The sequence below is a fragment of the Otolemur garnettii genome, unplaced genomic scaffold (genome assembly GCF_000181295.1).
Source record: "Otolemur garnettii isolate 467f Iridium unplaced genomic scaffold, OtoGar3 scaffold00210, whole genome shotgun sequence".
NCBI classification, from domain to species: domain Eukaryota; kingdom Metazoa; phylum Chordata; class Mammalia; order Primates; family Galagidae; genus Otolemur; species Otolemur garnettii.
The window spans coordinates 1,948,457-1,965,930 of NW_003852605.1; the positions used below are offsets into that span (position 1 = coordinate 1,948,457).

At 51.9% G+C, this 17,474-nt stretch overlaps 1 protein-coding gene across 1 annotated transcript in view; it reads right to left on the reverse strand.

The window, feature by feature from the left end:
- Positions 1 to 17,474, reverse strand: part of TRABD2B (TraB domain containing 2B) — a 221,086-nt gene that overhangs the window by 18,704 nt on the left and 184,908 nt on the right. Inside the window, exons 3-4 of the mRNA XM_003801432.1 lie at positions 15,465 to 15,611; positions 8,611 to 8,785 (exon numbers count right to left, since the gene is read on the reverse strand). Of these exons, the coding sequence (XP_003801480.1) occupies positions 8,611 to 8,785; positions 15,465 to 15,611 (322 nt within the window). The remainder of the gene's footprint in view (positions 1 to 8,610; positions 8,786 to 15,464; positions 15,612 to 17,474) is intronic.

Genomic DNA, 17,474 nt, shown 5'->3' on the forward strand with positions numbered 1-17,474 from the left:
CAGCAACCCTGCTGAGGGTAACAGGACTTGTTCCTTGTCATACTGGCAGAAAGAGGCAGGTGTGGCACAGGATATACCCACATCAAGGGTACTTTGTGGAGGCAGCTGCCAAGTTCGGGGCTCCCCAGGTTCAGGCCAGGCTCTCTCTGGGGATAGGATCTGCTTCTGATGTGTGTCTGGGAGTTGCCAGGCTGAGGATTTTCCCCGAGTTGTCGCCTTCCTCTTAGAAGATACCACCCTTCCCAGCAAACCCTTTTGGTTCTTAAGTCCTCTGGGTATGAATCTTTGGACTAGATCCTCTTTCAGTTAATATTTGGTTTAGAGGCCAGAAGTTTCCACCCTTTGGTGAGGGCGTAAGCTCTGGGGGTGGGACCAGCCGGTGTTCTTAGGGCCTGAAGTCCACTGTGCTTTCTCCATAAGCCTTTACTGGGTCCTGCTACATGTCAGACACATACCAGGCTCTGGGGACCCCAAGATGAGTCAGATGTGGCTCTTTGTCTCTCTGGGGCAGACCTCTCCAGAGCCAAGCAAAAATGCAGGATGATCCCAGGTCAAGTCAGGATGGAGCCTATGATGGGTAGCGTGAACCATGGGTGCAGCGCACTGTCCGGAGATCCTGTGGCCACAACAATCACTCCTTATACCATCCAGAGGCTGCTCTCCTAGAATTACAGCACCCCAGCCCAGGGAGCTCCTTGCTGCCCAGCCCCAGGGGCCTGCCCTTCCTGAGCCTCAAGGTCACTTGGAACTGAATCTGGCTCTTGGAGTTTCCCTGCAGTGTCCCATGTGGGTCCTCAGAGGCCACAAAGTACATTGTTCCCTCCATCCCAGTGCTTTCCTCTCTCCTGTGTGAGAGTCCTGTCTTTAAGGACTTTGGGCTCTGAGGGGTCAGGCTCCTGGAAATAAAAGGGGCCACACAAGGGCTACCATTAATGGAGTGATTGAGCCCGGCCAGGCCCTGAGCCACACAAGTGCCAGACGGCTGCATCTCAGGCTCCCCGGCAGAGGGAAAATCCCAGGGCGGAGAGAAGCTAAGCCACTGATCTGCCCACGGTCACTTCTCATAAGGATCATGCTGGGTCTCTAACTCTCTCAGCCTGGCGCTGAAAGGGCACTTTCTTCTCCTCTTGCCTCTCCCAGGAGGAGTGCTGAGCCCATTGCTGAGATCCATAAATCCTCATTCACAATGAAGCAGCACTGAGACCCAGCCTGGGCTATGAGCAGTCCATTCTTCTTGATTCTATCTGTTCCAGAGGGTCAGGGCTGGCTCCAACTAGGGATGAGCCAAGAGGGGACGGATATTCCTCTGGCTGGCTGGATGCTCTGGGCTGAAACAGGAATGGCGACTCTGGCCAAAGACTGCAGCCCACAGTAGGCATGCCAGCTGCCAGATGTATGTATGGTGGGGCCGCAGGGCCCTCTGAAGCACAGTCAGAAACTCTGGAACACTTACGGGTACTGTGGTGCTCCGCTCTGGCCTGGGAAGTGTGGCAGGCCGTGGGCGCTTGCCAGGGAGAGGAGACAGCGGCTGGTGTGGGCTGCCTCTCATTTTTCAGGTGAAAAAGTCCCTCCATGGACTATAGCCGCTCTTCTATGTCCAGCCATAAGCTCTGAAAGGCTGCAGTTCCTGAGGCCACCAAGTGGAGAAATGGCGAGAGGGAGTGCTTGTGGGTCTTGTCCAGAGGACCGTTGGAACAAAGATGGGAAGCAGGAGGTAACTAGACCCGCAGCAGGGAAATTTCAACCGCTTCTCACCTCTTCCAGGAAGCATTTTCAGACTTGCCTTGACTGTGCAATCAGACCTTTGCCAGGCACACATGTAGCTGCTGAATGCTGGGGCTGAAGGGACTCAGACCTCACTCCATCTACACCCCTCAATGTGCACATGGGGCAGAAGATGCTCTGAGAACAACACAGGGACAGTCTCAGAATGCAAGCACTTTCCATGACACTAGGCTGTCTCCCCTTTCCACCCTCCTGTCCTTGACTTAGCCCTCATCTTGCCCTACTTTCTTTCCCGTATGGCTTTTCTCTCCCTTAAAACCCTTCTTCTTAGCAGCAACTCCCTCTCTTTCCCCTTCTCCAGCCTCATTTTGTGGATTGCTCTGCAGTACCTTGGCCTCTCTTTCCAGGTGGTTCTTGGATCTTTTCATTTGTAGTCTCAACTTCTAACTGCCACCACGGGGGCAGCAGATGTGGGTTCTAGTTTGGGCTTTGTGGCAGGGTAATGTAGGGGCAGGGGGCACTCCGGCTCACAGACCTCAGGGTCAGTGCATTCATTCATTCATTCATTCAACACAAGGTAATGTGCACCTTCTCAGTGCTCTGGGAGTGGTCAACCTAGACTGGGAGGGGACAAATATGCTCACCACAAGTAGAACTGTGACAGCAAAATCCTGGAGGACCGTGGGAGCCCAGAGAGGAGGGGAAGGGCATTCTCAGCAGCACAAAGGCCCAAACAGCATGGATGCTTTTCTTTGAGAGGCTGGCCATCCAGAAGAACAGTGCAACCATCATTTCACTCTAGATCTGAGACTCTGACTTCCTATCCATACTTTGATTTACCAATCTGCCAAATGGAACGATAAATACCCTCCTCTCACCCTCCAATAAGAACTGAGGATGTGGGTGCCGTATGGAGGATGTGGGTGCCTTATGAAGGATATGAGTGTTCTTCAAGCAGGCTAGTGTCTACTGTCCAGGGAGCAACTGCTGTTGTTATTAAAAATGTTAACAGTTGTTGCTACGTTGAGCTTATATCTCTCCCTTCTTTCAAGTCTGGGTCATCACCACTAATCTTTGGTGTCCCAGATCCACAGGCATGTTTCTGATTATGGGTCCAGAGCACTCCAGGTGGGGTAGAAGAGGCTGGAGTGGGCCCGGGGGCCACATGTGCAGGATGTACGGGCTCTGGGGTAAGAGACCCAGCATCCATCTCCAGTGCTCACGCTGCCTGCCTTCTAACTGCTGAGATCCTGCTGTCCGCCTGGACCTCTGCTTCCTGTGGGGCAGGTGGAAGAAGCCCTACACGGAGGGATTTTCAGGTCCTAGAAGGCTGTTAGCTCCATACTCCTCCTAAGGCATCTAAGAGCGGTTGGGAAAACTATGGTAGAATGTTAGAATGCGCTGATGCTGGAGTGTTAGGAAGCCAGAACCATGCAACGGGATTCTGGAATGTCAGAGTTAGAATTATATTCAGATGACAGCACACTAGGATTATGGAATGTGTGATAACCCCTGCTTCTCAGAGTTTGAAGTGAATGGACTCTTACCTGGTCCATCCCTAAGTATGGCTTATGCCTGCAATCCAGCTCTTCCAGTGCCTACATAACTCATTCTATTCCAGAAAAAGAATGGATGGCTGAATAAGTAAACTACCTGAGAAAAGCTGTTTCTCTAGAGCCAGAGATAAAATTATCATTTTCTTCTAGTGCCTAGGACTTAACTCTCTCACCCTTGCCCCTGTGAGGCCTGGGGCCCAGGAGATTCCATATGATTGAATGGAATGGATTTCATTCCGTGCAATCTGGCCCAGTATGCCTTTAGAGAATATCTTCTGAGTGTTGGCATTTTTGAGATGTATGGGCCCTGTCCTTGAGTAGTTCACATGCAATAGGATGGTTGTTGAATGGTGGGTACTAGGATAACATCAGGACACAGGCCGGGGGGACAGCATATACATATGCTCCCTAGCTGCTCACTGTTGCTGGAGAAAATCTTATAACCTGCAACTGGCAAGTTCATAGGCCCCAGTGCTGGTCAGCACCCCCATGTTCCTAGCACTGACAGTGCAGACTGTGGCAAGCTTGTGCCCTGGTGCTGGTTTCCAACAGACGTTACAAATCAGTCAGGATAAAAACAAAACAAAACAAAAAAAAACAAAACAGTCAGGATCTCTTCTCTGCTGAGCTCTGATGTGGTTTTATCATCTTTTACGCCAGTGGTTCTCAACCAGTGGGTCACGACCCACAGGAACTGTATTAAAGGGCCGTGGCATTAGGGAGGTTGAGAACCACTGCTTTATGCCAATGCGCTCCAGGCAGCCACTGCCACTTGATCACAGTTAGGCATTGGATGAAATCCACTTAACTCCTTGTCTGGTCAGTTCTCTCTTTCATTTACGTTAAATGTTGTCCCCTCTTCAAACCAAGAACCCTCCCTCCTCCGCTTCAGAGAGTGGAGCTCTGTTTAGAAGCCATCAGTTAGGAATCTGCTCCACTCTCCACCATCCAATTACCAGCCTGCTGCCTCCTCCCTGCTTCCCTGCAGTTACAGGTGAGGGGTACCCTCCCCTTCCCGAGGATAAACTCTGCACCTGAGGGCTATCCTTTCCGCCTTCTTGGAAGCCCCAGCTTGTCATTTTGCCCTTCTCTCCTTCAAATATCATCAGCCTCACCCATCGGAGTGTATTCTTTCCATCACGTTTTAAGCATGCTTAATTCTTTCTCATCTTATAAAAACAGGCGGTAGGTGGGGAGAACAATACAGTCACCAGCTTTTGATTTTGACAAGTAAGGATGTTAAGATCCCTACTGCCATCTATAACCATCACTGTTTTAACATAAAGGATATTGTAACTTCAAACACAGTAGATAAAGGACAATTTCAGAATATAAGCCTGTAAATCGAATTAATTTAGCTAATAAAAAATTCACCACCTAATGACTTATTTTTCTCAGTTATTTGCAGATCAGAGGAAATCTGAGGACCTGTATCTGCAAGTGACTGGACTAGAAGACCCTGGGGGCCCCTTCAGGCTCAACCTGTCCAGCTGCATGAGCCTAGCAGTTGGGCAACAGCCTTTCTCTCCCCTGGGGCTGACACACTCCTCCTTGGCAGCAACCTGCCTCCTTCCAGAATGCCTGGGCTTGAATTGGCCACTTCCCGAGAGGTAAAGCTTTCCTCTGGGACCCTAAACACCACCCAGGACTGCACAGAACTGTCACACATGCCTGCACCCCATCTGTCCTGAACCAGAAGAATAACCTCCAGAAGAGGTCACATAGCGCCACATTGCGGGAATGTCACAGACGCTAAGAGCATTCTTCTGGAGATGCGCCAGCTAAACAGACTCTTGTTTCCACAGACTCATTGGTATTTCTGAATGTATACAGCAAAGGCATCATGTGCAGAACTGGGATCCAAGAGGCCAGGGTTCATGTCAAAGGTCTGACTGCATGGTCTTGAGGAAGCCATACATGCTTAGTTTTCATCTGCAAAATGAGGATAGTGGAATCAACCTTATGGTGTTACTGTGAAGATCGGAGATAACATAATCAGGGAGGCTGTAATGGTGGCCAGCACATAGCCAGGGTTTTATGATAAGAATCCTTCTAGCACAGTAGAGCATTTGAACTCTGATCTAAAATGACTGTTCCCAGCACAATCCCAAGAGGCAGGTGTATTATCCCCATTTTACAGATAAGGAACTGAGGCCCCTGGAGGCAAAATGGCTTTCCCAGGGTCTTAGCTGATAGTGGCAGGGCCTCAGTTTTACATCCAGGCCTCCCAACTCCACACCTTTTACCCTTAGAGCAGAACAGAGGCAGGGCCAGGTGGCCATCAGCTCTGGGAATCCCAGTCTGTCCTTGTGGGCTCTCAGGATGGGATTCTAGGGCTGGAATGGGTGGGGATGGGTCATCATGAGCACTGGCAGAGCCAGGTGGGTGGAGGTTCACTCTCTCTCCTCTGCATGTGTGGTCCCTTCAGAGCTTCAGAGCCACAGAGCTTAGGGCCATCAGCTAGCCAGAACTTTGGCAGGGTCCTGGCTTGGACATCCAGCAAGCTGGTCTGGGAGTGGCCAGGAGTCTTTATGGTGCCTCTATATCCTAAGATTTCTTAGAGACATCCATGGACTTTGGATCTGAGAGAACTCTGAGTGAGCAGACACGTGCCTGGGGGAAGGCCAGGAGTATTCCTGGAAGTGCAGACCCCTCCTCCTGCCCACAGAGCCTTGGGGGTCCTGGCAGGGCATGAGCAACAAAAGTCCCACAGAGCCCCAAGGCCCACAGATGAAGAGCCGAGCAGGCGTGTCTACAGGTCACGCTCTACCAAGGGAGTGCTTGGCCCCAGCCCTGCACGTAAATCTTGCAGCCTGTTACCGGATGTGGGGAACAACATGAACATAGGAATGTAACAAGGCTGGGGTGGACTTTTCTTGCCCCAGATTTCATGTGGACGCTGTCCATACCAGTATGCTGACTCTGTAATGGGCTGGCTCAGCTGGCTCAATGGCCCATACCTGAAAATAGAGCCCTTAGATGACAGCTCCAGGGCCTGGGGGTCCAGTCCTGGCTCTGTCCCAGACCTGCCATGAGCTCTGCCCATGTCCCTGCCTTCTGTGGACATCAGTTTGCCCGTAGCTATGAGGAGGGGGCAGGCTCGAGCCTAGAGGCTCTGTCCAGCTTTGAAATTCTTGGGTTGAGAGGAGATTTGCTGTATGGATTGGGCTAGTTGTTCCAGGGGTAGCTGAGCCAGAAGCGGCAGCTTCCAGGAAGATTTACATGTGGCTCCAGGCCTGTTGTGTTTGGAGAGCGGGTCGAGGACAGCTGAGTCACTTTGCCCTGACTTTACTGCCAGCCTATCCTAACAAGCTTGCCAGCTGAGAGGAGGCCAGGAAAGGAGGCCAGAGTTGCTGCAGGCTTAGGTGGAGATAATGGCAGTGGGGATGGATAAAGTGGATGGCTGTGAGGTCTTTCTGGTGACCTGTCAATAGGACCAACCAGGGACTGACTAAATTTCGGAGATCAAAAATAGGAGTTGAGCATGATGTTTCTGAGCCCGATGCTTGAGTGGTCATTTGTGTCCCCACAGACTTGGGGTTTCAAGAAAAGGATGGCAATTTTCAAGGCTGCCCACTTGGCCCAGGATGACCTTGGTCCTAGGCCCTGGGACCGGGAGGCAGGGAGGTGGGGGGAGATGGAGGCCCAAGCACTCAGGTGGGGCACGTGGAATGCTGGTTCCCTCACTGGTCTCTTCCACAGACAGCACCCCTGGGGGCTCCTCCTAGGCCCAGGGAGGAGCCTGGGGGTGGCTGACTGAGACTGGCTCTCCATTTGACTGTTCCAGGGCAGGATGCTGCCCTGATGCCCACAGGAAGGAGGTGTGTGAGAGTGAGAGGGAGCAGTGGGAGCAGTTTCCAAGCTATGCACATCCTCAAGCTATCCTGACACACGCCATCTTCCAGCAGGTGTCACACAGCTGGAGAGTGACATACCACACGGTCAGTCAAGTCCAGTTCCTGCTGCTCCCCTCCCTTTAGGAAGCACCTCGGAACACCCCTACAGGAATGCACCCCCATCTCTAAAACCTGTGGCTGAATGGCTCCTATAATCCTACTTGGCTTTTTTTGTTCAGATGAGTAAACTGAGTCTACAAGAGGGAAAAGGACTTACTTGCCCGAGGCCACTACAGGCCACGACACAGCACTGGCTGCAGAGGGCCTGCATCCATATCTGAGTCCCTTGCAGGGGCTTCTACTGTGCTGAATTTGCAGAGGAAGGAAGAGAGGCCTGGACAGATGGACTCCTGGCTCTTGCCCTTGAGGTATCTGGCTGAATGGGAGTGGGAGGGACAGACCTCAAACAGTAGACACACTTCATTATGAAATCAGGATGTACACAAGGGCCTCTGTGGGTTAGACTGACTGTCGCCCTGGAGGGTGGTGCATGGGTGATGGGCAGGGGAGGACAGGGCTGGGGCAGCAGCTGTGAGCACAATGCCAGACCCAGAGAGCCATCCTGAGCTGTCTCACTTAGTTCTTCTCACAAAGCAGAAGGCAGATTTTGGCAAGTAACATGAACAAGAAATAAACATTTGTTGCTGTCAGCTACTGAGCAAAAGCTAGGACTAATAAAGGAAGCAAAAACAATATTCTGATGCCAACGTAGACATTGCTGTCCCCAGCAGGGACAGCCACAGAGAAGGGAAGAAAGAGTGAGGGAGAGGAGGGAAATGACAGGAGAAGGAATAGGGAGGGAGATGCGTGTTGAGTCTTACCCCTGAACATCTGGTCTCCGCATTTCATGAAGAGGCCAAATCCCCAGAAGAAAGCATCAAGTGTGTGGTTCCCCACTGTGGTGTGATGAGAGTGACAACATTGTTGCAATTTTGAGTTCCTACTATGTAGCAGGTTATTTAAATGTTATCTCTAATCTTCACGACAATTCCATAAGGTAGATGTTTTCAATTCCTCAAATAGTTACTGCTATCACTGCTCACTTACAGAAGCGAGTCTTCAAGAAGGTGCCAGCCAAGGTGACGTGGCTGGACTGGGATCTGGAGCCAGGACTGTCTCCCCACTGGGCCACGTGGTCCTCACAGCCTTGGCCCTGGCTTTGCTGGACTAACCAGTGGGAGCTGGCTTCAGTTCTGGGCTCTCCTGTGACTGCCTAGGGCACGAAGGGGCCACAGAAGCTATCCTGGCCTTGCAGGGGTCATTTCCCTTGTCCACAGGGACCATTATGAAAGAACTTTTGACCAGAAGCAGAGAATGGCTTTTCCTGCTCTATTCTGGGGCCTAATTTTTCTCTTGGTGAAGTAGAGGTCAGGGAGGGGCTAGAACATCTCCCAGGATTCTGCAAACTATCCCTTCCCTGCTGAGGCCCAAACCTGCTCCGAAGGCAAAGAAGCAGATCTTGTCTTCGTTCTCCTGCAGAAGCGCCATGACCCTCTTGCCCATGCGCTCGTTCCTCTTATAGATGAGCTCCTGGCGGAAGTAGCTGTCGATCTCCTGGGCCGTCACCTGCTCGTGCGGAGGGAGGGTGGTGTTGATGAAGTTGGGCAGCTGCAAAGGCAAGGCAGAGGCTGCCTTCAGTTCTTTACGGCTGGAGGTGGGCTTAGATTCACACGCATAGCAGGGCCAGGTGGGGCTGGCAACTTACCTCTAGGAGGCCCCGATAGAGGGCTACATGTTTCTTATCAATTCCCAAACCTTTTGAGATGATCCCTGTTGTTCCTAGTTTACAGATGAAGCAAGTATGAGTAGAAAAAGCCAGAGATGTGTGCAAAGTCACACAACTGGTGAAGTGGCCAAGCCGGGACGAGAGCCCAGCTGCAGATGCTCTGCTTTGTGTCCGCCCTGTTTAACCTCAGCTCCTAGACGCCAAGGTTTGGGGAGGCTAGGATGTTGCTTACCTCACTAAGTACCCTCACTTCACCCCTGGGCCCCAGCCTTGCATGTACAAGAATTCAGTTCAGCAGGAGGGTGTGTGGGGTCAACTGAAGTACTTGGTAGAGCAGGAAGGCCAGGGGGTCTGGGATTAGGCTGATCTGGGCTTCAGCCCTATTCTGATGCTGTGCAAATTACTCAACTGTTCTGAGCCTGTTTTCTCCCCGTAAGATGGGATTAAATGAGAGGATTAAGTGAGGTGATGGGTGCTATTGTGGGTTGCCTTCAGCCCTCATCACCCTACAGAGATAAGAAGAGGGCCATCCCTTTTGGTTTTCCCAATGCTTGGGCCACCATCTGCTGCCTTGACCATCTCCCCATCCCTGACTCCTCTGCTTCCCAGGACATAACCCAAACCCCTCCATCTCTTCTTGAAGACTCCAGGACCACTTCCCCCATGATAATGGCTTCCCCAACAACCTGCCTTGGAACTGAACTGTTTAGCTTCTCAGCCATGGGCACCTCACCATCACCCCATACTCTACACCCAGCCCTGTGGCCCGGGAACAGCAGCATCAACAAATTCTTGAACTAAGCAGAGAGCTCCCTGGGTTCAGGGGCAGAGCCTTCGGCATTCCTGGTCCCCAGTGCCTGGCACAAAGAAGATGAAGGTGAACCCAGTGAATGTTCCTTGAACCCTGAACATAAAGCTGTGCTTTCCCTTCCTGGCCACGGTGGCCCCTCCTGTGTCCCACCACTCCCAACACTTTGTCTTTCCAACCTGGATGACAAGTCCACGTGTTCCAGCACAATCTCTTCCGATGTGTGCAGGGGGTTGTTGAGGAAACTGAGGCAGTGAGTCAGAATATGTCTTCTCTTTCCCCACAATCTGTCAGTGTCATCCCAGTCTCCAAGCTCTTGCTTGCAAGACACCTTCTACCTGCTGTCTGCTCTGCCCCTGCTCTACCTTCACCTACCTGGGCACAGAGCCTGAGATGCCAGGCCTAGCTAACTGATGGACAAGGCAGGTGGAGAGCCTGACATGAGATACTGGTTTCCTGCAGGGTTTAGCCCCACAAAAGGTCATGCAGCCCAGCCACATGGCTTCTAGAGCGGGTGTGGAGTTGTTAATACTCTTTCTGAGGGCAATGGAGGTGTCATATAGGTTGAACCCTGAGGGACTCTGAAGAGGCTAGGCCATCCATCTGCCCCTGCCATCTGCTGGCCAAGGACCAGTGCACTCCCTAGAGTGAGGCAGGAGGTGAAAGAATGTGCACCATGGAGTTTTCTACCAGAAAGACCTGATGCATTGTTCTGGGATGAACAAAACAATAAATAACATGATTGTTGTCCCGTAACCTTGTGCAGTGCACAACCTGCATAGCTGTATATAGCAGCCATGCTAGTCCCCTATCAGGGATGGCAGAGAGTTGGTGCCCAGGCATGGTTTGCTTGGCAAATAGATAAATGAGAGAATGAAGTCCTCACTCCACTCTTCACCGCGAAAGGGATGACTGACAGCCCTGACCAGCAGCACACTCAACCAGTGTGCAGCTATAGGAAACATCAGAGGCTTCTGAGTGGTGTTTCAGAGGGTTATTTCTGGAAACATGACCCTCACAGGCTCCTCCCCACTCCTTGGGTATGTGAGAGAATGTGAAACTATGTTGTCCCAGCAAATAAATATTGGTCAGTCAGTGAATGAATGAATGAGAGGCAGCAGAGACACAAGGGTTATGAAGACAAGTCCTATCGTTAGACAGCCAGGACAGTTGGGTTGGAATCCCTCATTTGCTTCTTACTAGCTGAGCAGCCTCTCAGAGACTCAGTTTCTAAATTGGCAACATGGAGGTAGTATACATTGTTGTAGGGAATAAATGAGTTCTGGAAAATGCTTTGCACAGTGCATGGCACAAAGGAAGTCTTGAATCAATGTTAGGTATTATACAACTAGTCTGGGCATGGAATGGTTTGGTCACCTTTGTCCTGTGATGTCAGGTGCTGCCAGTGAGGGATGGCCTTGGCAAGCAGTAGCAACAGGGATGACAGATAGATGGCCTTCAGAACCATCAGAGCCATGAAGACAGCATTCTTCTTCCCTCCCCCATCCCAGGCTCCCTGGGACCTGTGGACATGCTTAGCCCTTTCTCCTATACTTCCTGACCACACTCATTCTTCAGGGAGTCCCCCTCCCCCAAATTAACAAAGACAGGAACTCAAAACTTAAATTTCAACATTATAAAGAAGTCAGGCTGGAGACACTCAGGTGCCCTGGGCTGCCCAGTGCTGGCCTGTGTACTCTGTGTGTTCCATGCTGATGGCCTTGGCTCCATGCCAAGCATGGGGCCTGGGTTTTGGCCAGGGCTGGGGTGGAAGCAAATTAATGATATCATTAGACTTGTCAGGGGCTTTAAATCTTCCTGACACGTTTAAGTGCAGGACGCACAATAACATTTTAAAAAGAACATGTAAGGTCCCTTGGGATCAGGTGATAAGGAGATAGGTTAGACAGGGTTGGGATGTGGCCATGGGGTGACATCAGTGTAGACTCTCTCCTGCCCATGATCAGGACTGGGTCAGGTTTGACAGTCAAGTGGTCAGGTCTGCCAACGCCACTGACTTCAATGGCCACACCCTTCCCTGCACCCCATTCATCCAACAGACACCCCCTGAGAACGTCCAGAGGTCTCATCCTATGTCAGACTCGGCGCTGTGGGGCACCCTCAGGGTCTGCTGTCTTGACGAGGTGCACAGCCTGCCCATGAGAAACTATGGGGTATGTGCTTTGAGAGGGCAATGAGGAGTATGTGAGCCCCAAGGCAGCACCTAACTGGGTGACCACGTGCCTTGGTGTGTCCAGGACAGCCCAGGTCTGTGGCTAGAGGAGATTGCCTCATGCCTATTACTCATTTACTCTGAATTGTATTTGGTCTTTCACTCTTAAAAGTATCTGAGTTTGGACAATACACTGAAGGCAGGCTGGGGCTCAGGTCAGGCTCCCCGGGGCAGGGCCTGGGATTACATTGCTGATGCTGGACACTAACAGTGCCAGTGGTCTGGGGGCTGCAGAGGCCAGGGCCAGGGCCAGGGCCATTTGTGAAGGTAGGAGTGGTGGGGTCAGAGGCAAATGGGCAAAAGTGAGATGCATCTTAGCCCCTGCCCCCAAATCATCAACCTGGGCCCTGCACCTATCTCACCTTGGTCTCCAGAGGCCTCACTATCACCCTCTACACTGTATCCACAGACATCCCTCTGACCACACCATTCTGCAACTTGAGCTTTCCAGGGCTTCCAGCCCTCCCCAGGGGCTCTCCCACTGTGTGGCCCGTGCTCTGCTCAGCAAGCCTTTCCTGCAGGCTCTCCACCAACATGGCCCCTTATCTCCAGCTGGTGGACTCTACTCTAAGCCTGGTTTCCATATCACCTTCAGTGACTGTGGCCTTACAGCCTCCAGCTACAAACACTACCCCACCTCAGCCACGTCCCTGTGGGAATTTGGATTTAACTTTGCCACTCTTGACACTAGGCTTTTCCATATCGGAAGCCAGGGTTGCTCACCCCTCCCAAGGGGCCCAGAGGGGCTGGATCCTGCTTGTGTACCCCTGGGTGTGGCATGAGTTGCTCTTCTAGTCCAGGTGGCCCAATCCACCCAGTCCTCTGTCCCACTTCAAGTACGAGAACTGTCAGGAGACCCTCAAGGCAATTCTGCTCACCAGAGAAAAATCAGTGGTCTTTGTATCTTTTACATTTACCTGGATGGAGTTGAAATACATGGAAAGAATGGAAAAATAAATATTCCATGTACTCCATACTAATATGAAATCAACATATAAACAATTACATGCTCGTAAGAACAATAAAACACTAATATAGCTCAGTTTGGAGGCAAAGGGAAGTGGAGGGGGGAAGAAGGAGGGAGGGCATGAGGTGGGATCTCATCTAATGTGCATATTGTGAGTGTGTATAACACGCGCCCTGGGTGAGGGGCTCTTCTACAAATGGAACTTTATCCTGGAAGTGAGAATAATGTAACCTAAAAACTGTACCCTCATATAAATTTGAAAAAATAAAAAAAATGAGAAAAAACAATCAGTGGTTGGATCACAGATTCAAAGACAGTCTGAGCTCGCCTTTCCCTGAGGCCACCTCATGCCTCTCTTTCCCAGTCTAGGATCAGCCACAGCCTGGCCAGGGTCTTGTCCTGCACACCCCAGCCCCCAGCAGGGGCATGTCACAGCCAGGCCATCCGGAGTAGTGACCAGGGCACCCTCTGCTACAGAACTCTGGCTTCTTGGGACTCACAGGCCTTTCCCCCAGCAGATGACAGGTGGGGCCTAGGAGGCAGATTCCTAGGAGGCCCTTGGTGTGAGGGTTTTCTATCATCCATCACCAAGTCAGAGCTCTCGGAGTCCTGAGCCTCCTGCATGGTGACAAGGTCTCCCTTCCTCTCTTCCTTCCCTCTACACCACACCAAGCACACCACAAGTCTATGTTTGCTTATGCAGCAGCTGCTCTGTGACACATGCTCCGTGCCAGCCTGAGCTGGGCAACAGGGACCAGGGGACGGACAGCACTCCCTGCCTCAGGAGCTCATGGCCACCACAGACAGAACACCGGCCGGCCCCGTGGCCCAGCTAGGCTCTGGCTCCAGCCCACACTCACCTCGCCCACATCCCTCTCTTGTTCTTTCTTGCCTCTGGCTCATCTGCACATGGTTTCCTCTGCAGGGACATTCTCCCTCCTGGTCTGTGGCCAACTCAGTTTCTTCTGTGACTGTACACCTTGCAGGAATCTTTCCTTCTCTCTCTAGCTCCAGGCCCCTTTAAATTAGCTGTTCCTGCCACAGGCTCTAACTGCATCCTCCATGCTCCCACACAGCAGGGATCAACTTGGGGAAAATTACTCCTTGAATCCCCCTAGCCCTAGTGGGACTGTGAGGCTCTCAAGTGCAGCTCTCTCCTGCTCCCCTATGGATCCCTTTTCATACCTATCTATCTAGCATTAGAAACTATTTCATCCATTCAGTCTGAGTCCTGACTGAGCCAAGGACTCTCTAGCCAGTTGGGGTGTACCAACAGATACCACAGATCCCTGCCCCCATGAAGCTTCCGTTCCAGCCAGGAAGAGAAGATAGTGCACAGTCGGTCATCAGTCGACCAAGTGGATGGTAAGTTAGAGATGACAGAGGCCATGGGAAAGCTCAGCATAACAGAGGGGGCGTGGGAGTGTGGGTGTGGGGCCAGGCTGCGACTCTGGGCAGAGATGGTGAGAGGTGACTGTTGGGGCAGAGAGGGAGGGAGCCATGGGGATACCTGGGAAGAGCCTTGGGAGGAGGGAATGGCCAGCACAAAGGCAGAGGCCTGCAAGGAGGCGCATGCAGGGTGGAGGGAAGAGAAGAAGGGTGGGGGCAGGGAATAGGGGCCAAGTGGGACCGTGCAGAGACTCTGGCTTTCCTTCTGAGAGAAACAAGGCGCGTGTGCAGTGTCCTGTTCTGCCTGGTTCTACTGCTTCCTTGGATGAATGATACTCTAGCCCCATGACTGAGGAGGCACAGGGGCCTAGAGGTACCTGGGAGAATACTTAACTCAGTCCAAGGAATTTGGAAGGTTTCTTAGAGGAGGTGACATTTAACCATGGCCAAGGGAAAGGAGCCCTGGAGGAGGGTGGAGCTGGAACAAAGGCGCAGATGTTTGGAAGGACATCAGGATGGGTGTGAGTTCCACAGGTCAGCAACAAGGACTGGATGGATGACTTAGGTTGTCCTGAGGGCCTTGAATGCTAGAGAAGTGTGCTGGAATGTACCCTGAGAGCTACAGGTAGCATGTGGAGTCTGAGCAGGGGTGAGCCACACTCCGCCCCTCACACACGTCCTACTCACTGACCAGCCGGGGAGTCATCTTTCCTCTAGAATTTGAACCAAAACAGGATGTCCTGGATGGGACTCAAGTCTAAGCTCTGAGTAAATATGGGCTTTTCTTTCCCTGGGCATGAATTTCCCCAGACAGTGAACTGAACCTCTCGGAGGCTTCCCTGGTCTTTCAGGCTGAGCTCCCAGGGTCCTAGGCCCCAGAGCCACATAGGCCGGGCTCAAGTTGCTGCTCTTGATAACTCGATAACTCAACCAACTAGGTAAGTCATGTGGCCTTAGGAAAGTCTCTTCCACTCTTGTGCCTCAGTTTTCCCATCTATAAAAGGGGGATAATGGAAGCTCCTACTGACCATGGTTTGAAAGAAGACTGTCTGTGCCCCCCATAGTAGGTATCCAGAAAATGCCAGCTGGGTTCATAGGGGCCTGGCTCAAGGTCTTTGGAGCTGGTGACCCACAGGCTCTTTGGGCTGGAGGAGAAACCCTCACCTGGGACGTGTCGTGGTTGAAGATGACCGCGTTGAGGTCCCCACAGTTGTAGTGCTTGATGAGGTCCTCTGTGGTGTAGGGCGCCTGCAGGCTCCCCGCCCGCACACTCTCGTGCTGCAGCAAGGTCTGGTTCAGGGCAAACAGCACCTGGGCCAAGGAAAGACAGAGGCGTGAGGGCTGCACTCAGGGACCTTGGCTGGGCTCCAGGACCAGCCACCTCCTTCTGGACTTGGGGGCAACAGGCCTGAAACAGAGAAGGTGTGTGGGGCCGGCACCGGCTGGCTCGGGCTACTTGTTTCCACATTTCCCATCCCGACGTGCTGGCCTCTGAACACGTTCTGCCTGCTGTCACCTCCAGCCCTCTGCCCACAGAGGTCCCCCATGGCACTCTGGGTCTCAACAGCTTATTAATGACATAATGAGAACCCTGCTTGTGTCTGGGTTTGGAATGACGGGATTTTCTTTTGACTCTTTTTTGTTCCTGCACTTTGAGCGGCTCTCAGGTGAGCATGGACTAGCTTTGTGGTCAGGAGCAAATCGCAGCAAAGCAAAACAAGCAGATGAATAAGAGCATACAAAAAGCCCACCCTAATGGTCACCTCCTCCAGAAGCCTTCCTGGCCCCAGAAAAGGCTGGAGCAACTGGGACCCTCAGAGTTAGATCTATACTCAAATTTATTATAGGTATCCTTAGGCTCCTCTGTCTTCTGGGTCATCATGCCTGGCCCTGGGGACACAGCTGGCCAGCCAGATCTGCCAGGCATCAGGATCACTGGGAATGCTACACAAACAGTCAGATGCACAGACCCCACCCTCTGGGATCACGATCTCTGTATTTTAACACATTCCTGGGGCATTTCATAAGCAGTCCCATTGCCTTTGGCTTTTGAGGATCACAGCTCAAATGGAATGCAGCCTGCCAAGATATTGGGAACTTGAGAGCTCATCTAGTGCAGGGTCCCCATTCTGGATGGGGACACTGAGACATGGAGAGGGTTGGGGATTTTTTGATCAATCCATATAGCTGGGATGGGAGCTAGTTTCATGTGACTAAATAGCCTAGACTCCTTTGGCCAAGAGAAGAGAGGACCCTCACCATAGTTTGGGTTATTTAGCAGAGATACTAAGAAAAACTTGCAATTCCTGTGCGAAATGTTAGGAGGCAGTCCCAGGCCACCTGTCCTACTGTTTCCTCAGCCTCGCCCACAGTACCTGGCTTATCCTATTGCCACAACGTCTTGGACAACAAGACCCCCACCTCTTCTCCCACTCTGATTCAGGCCTATGCATCTCTCACTGCGATGGTCCCTGCAATGCATCTCCCCTGCAATGGTCCCTGCCATCTCTCTGCAGACCCTTGCCCCTCCCAACTATCCCAGTGAGATTAAAAGGTACTTAATTCACACGCAGTGGCTGCACACACCTGCCTTGCTGCTTCTGCTATGGTCAGCTTGTAAAAGCATAACCTCCACTCTATTTTTTTGCTCAAAGCCACAGGTCCTTCCTGCCTGCGGGTTAAAGGGCTAGCTCTTCAGTGACACCTCCAAGGCAGTAACCTAGACCCTGCTATCGTCAATAACTTCATTTCTTTGTTGGCCCCTGTGCCTCCGAATACTAAACATGTTAGCATTCTTCAAACATAGCACTCTTGTCCCTCTATTGCTCTGGATATGCTGTTCCAGCTACCTGGAAAATCCTGACCCTTCTGTTCCCCAGTTGCAGCCTCAGACTTGGCTATCAAGACTCTGATCAGCTATCTCCCCCAGGAAGCTTCTCTGACCACTTGGGGGCTGGGTGAGGCCCCTTCCTAGGGCTCCAACAGTCTCTGTGGGTGGTAGACTGACAGATTACTTGTTCCAAACCCTCTGAATTCCAAACATCTCTGAGTATTTATGCCCTTTGCCGTAGAACTTTGTAGCTCCTTCCCATTCTGATGGTGGACTTGCTTTGGCTAGTGGGATGCTGGCAGCCATTATAAATGAAGGCACCTCTGCCGTTGCCCTGAGAACAA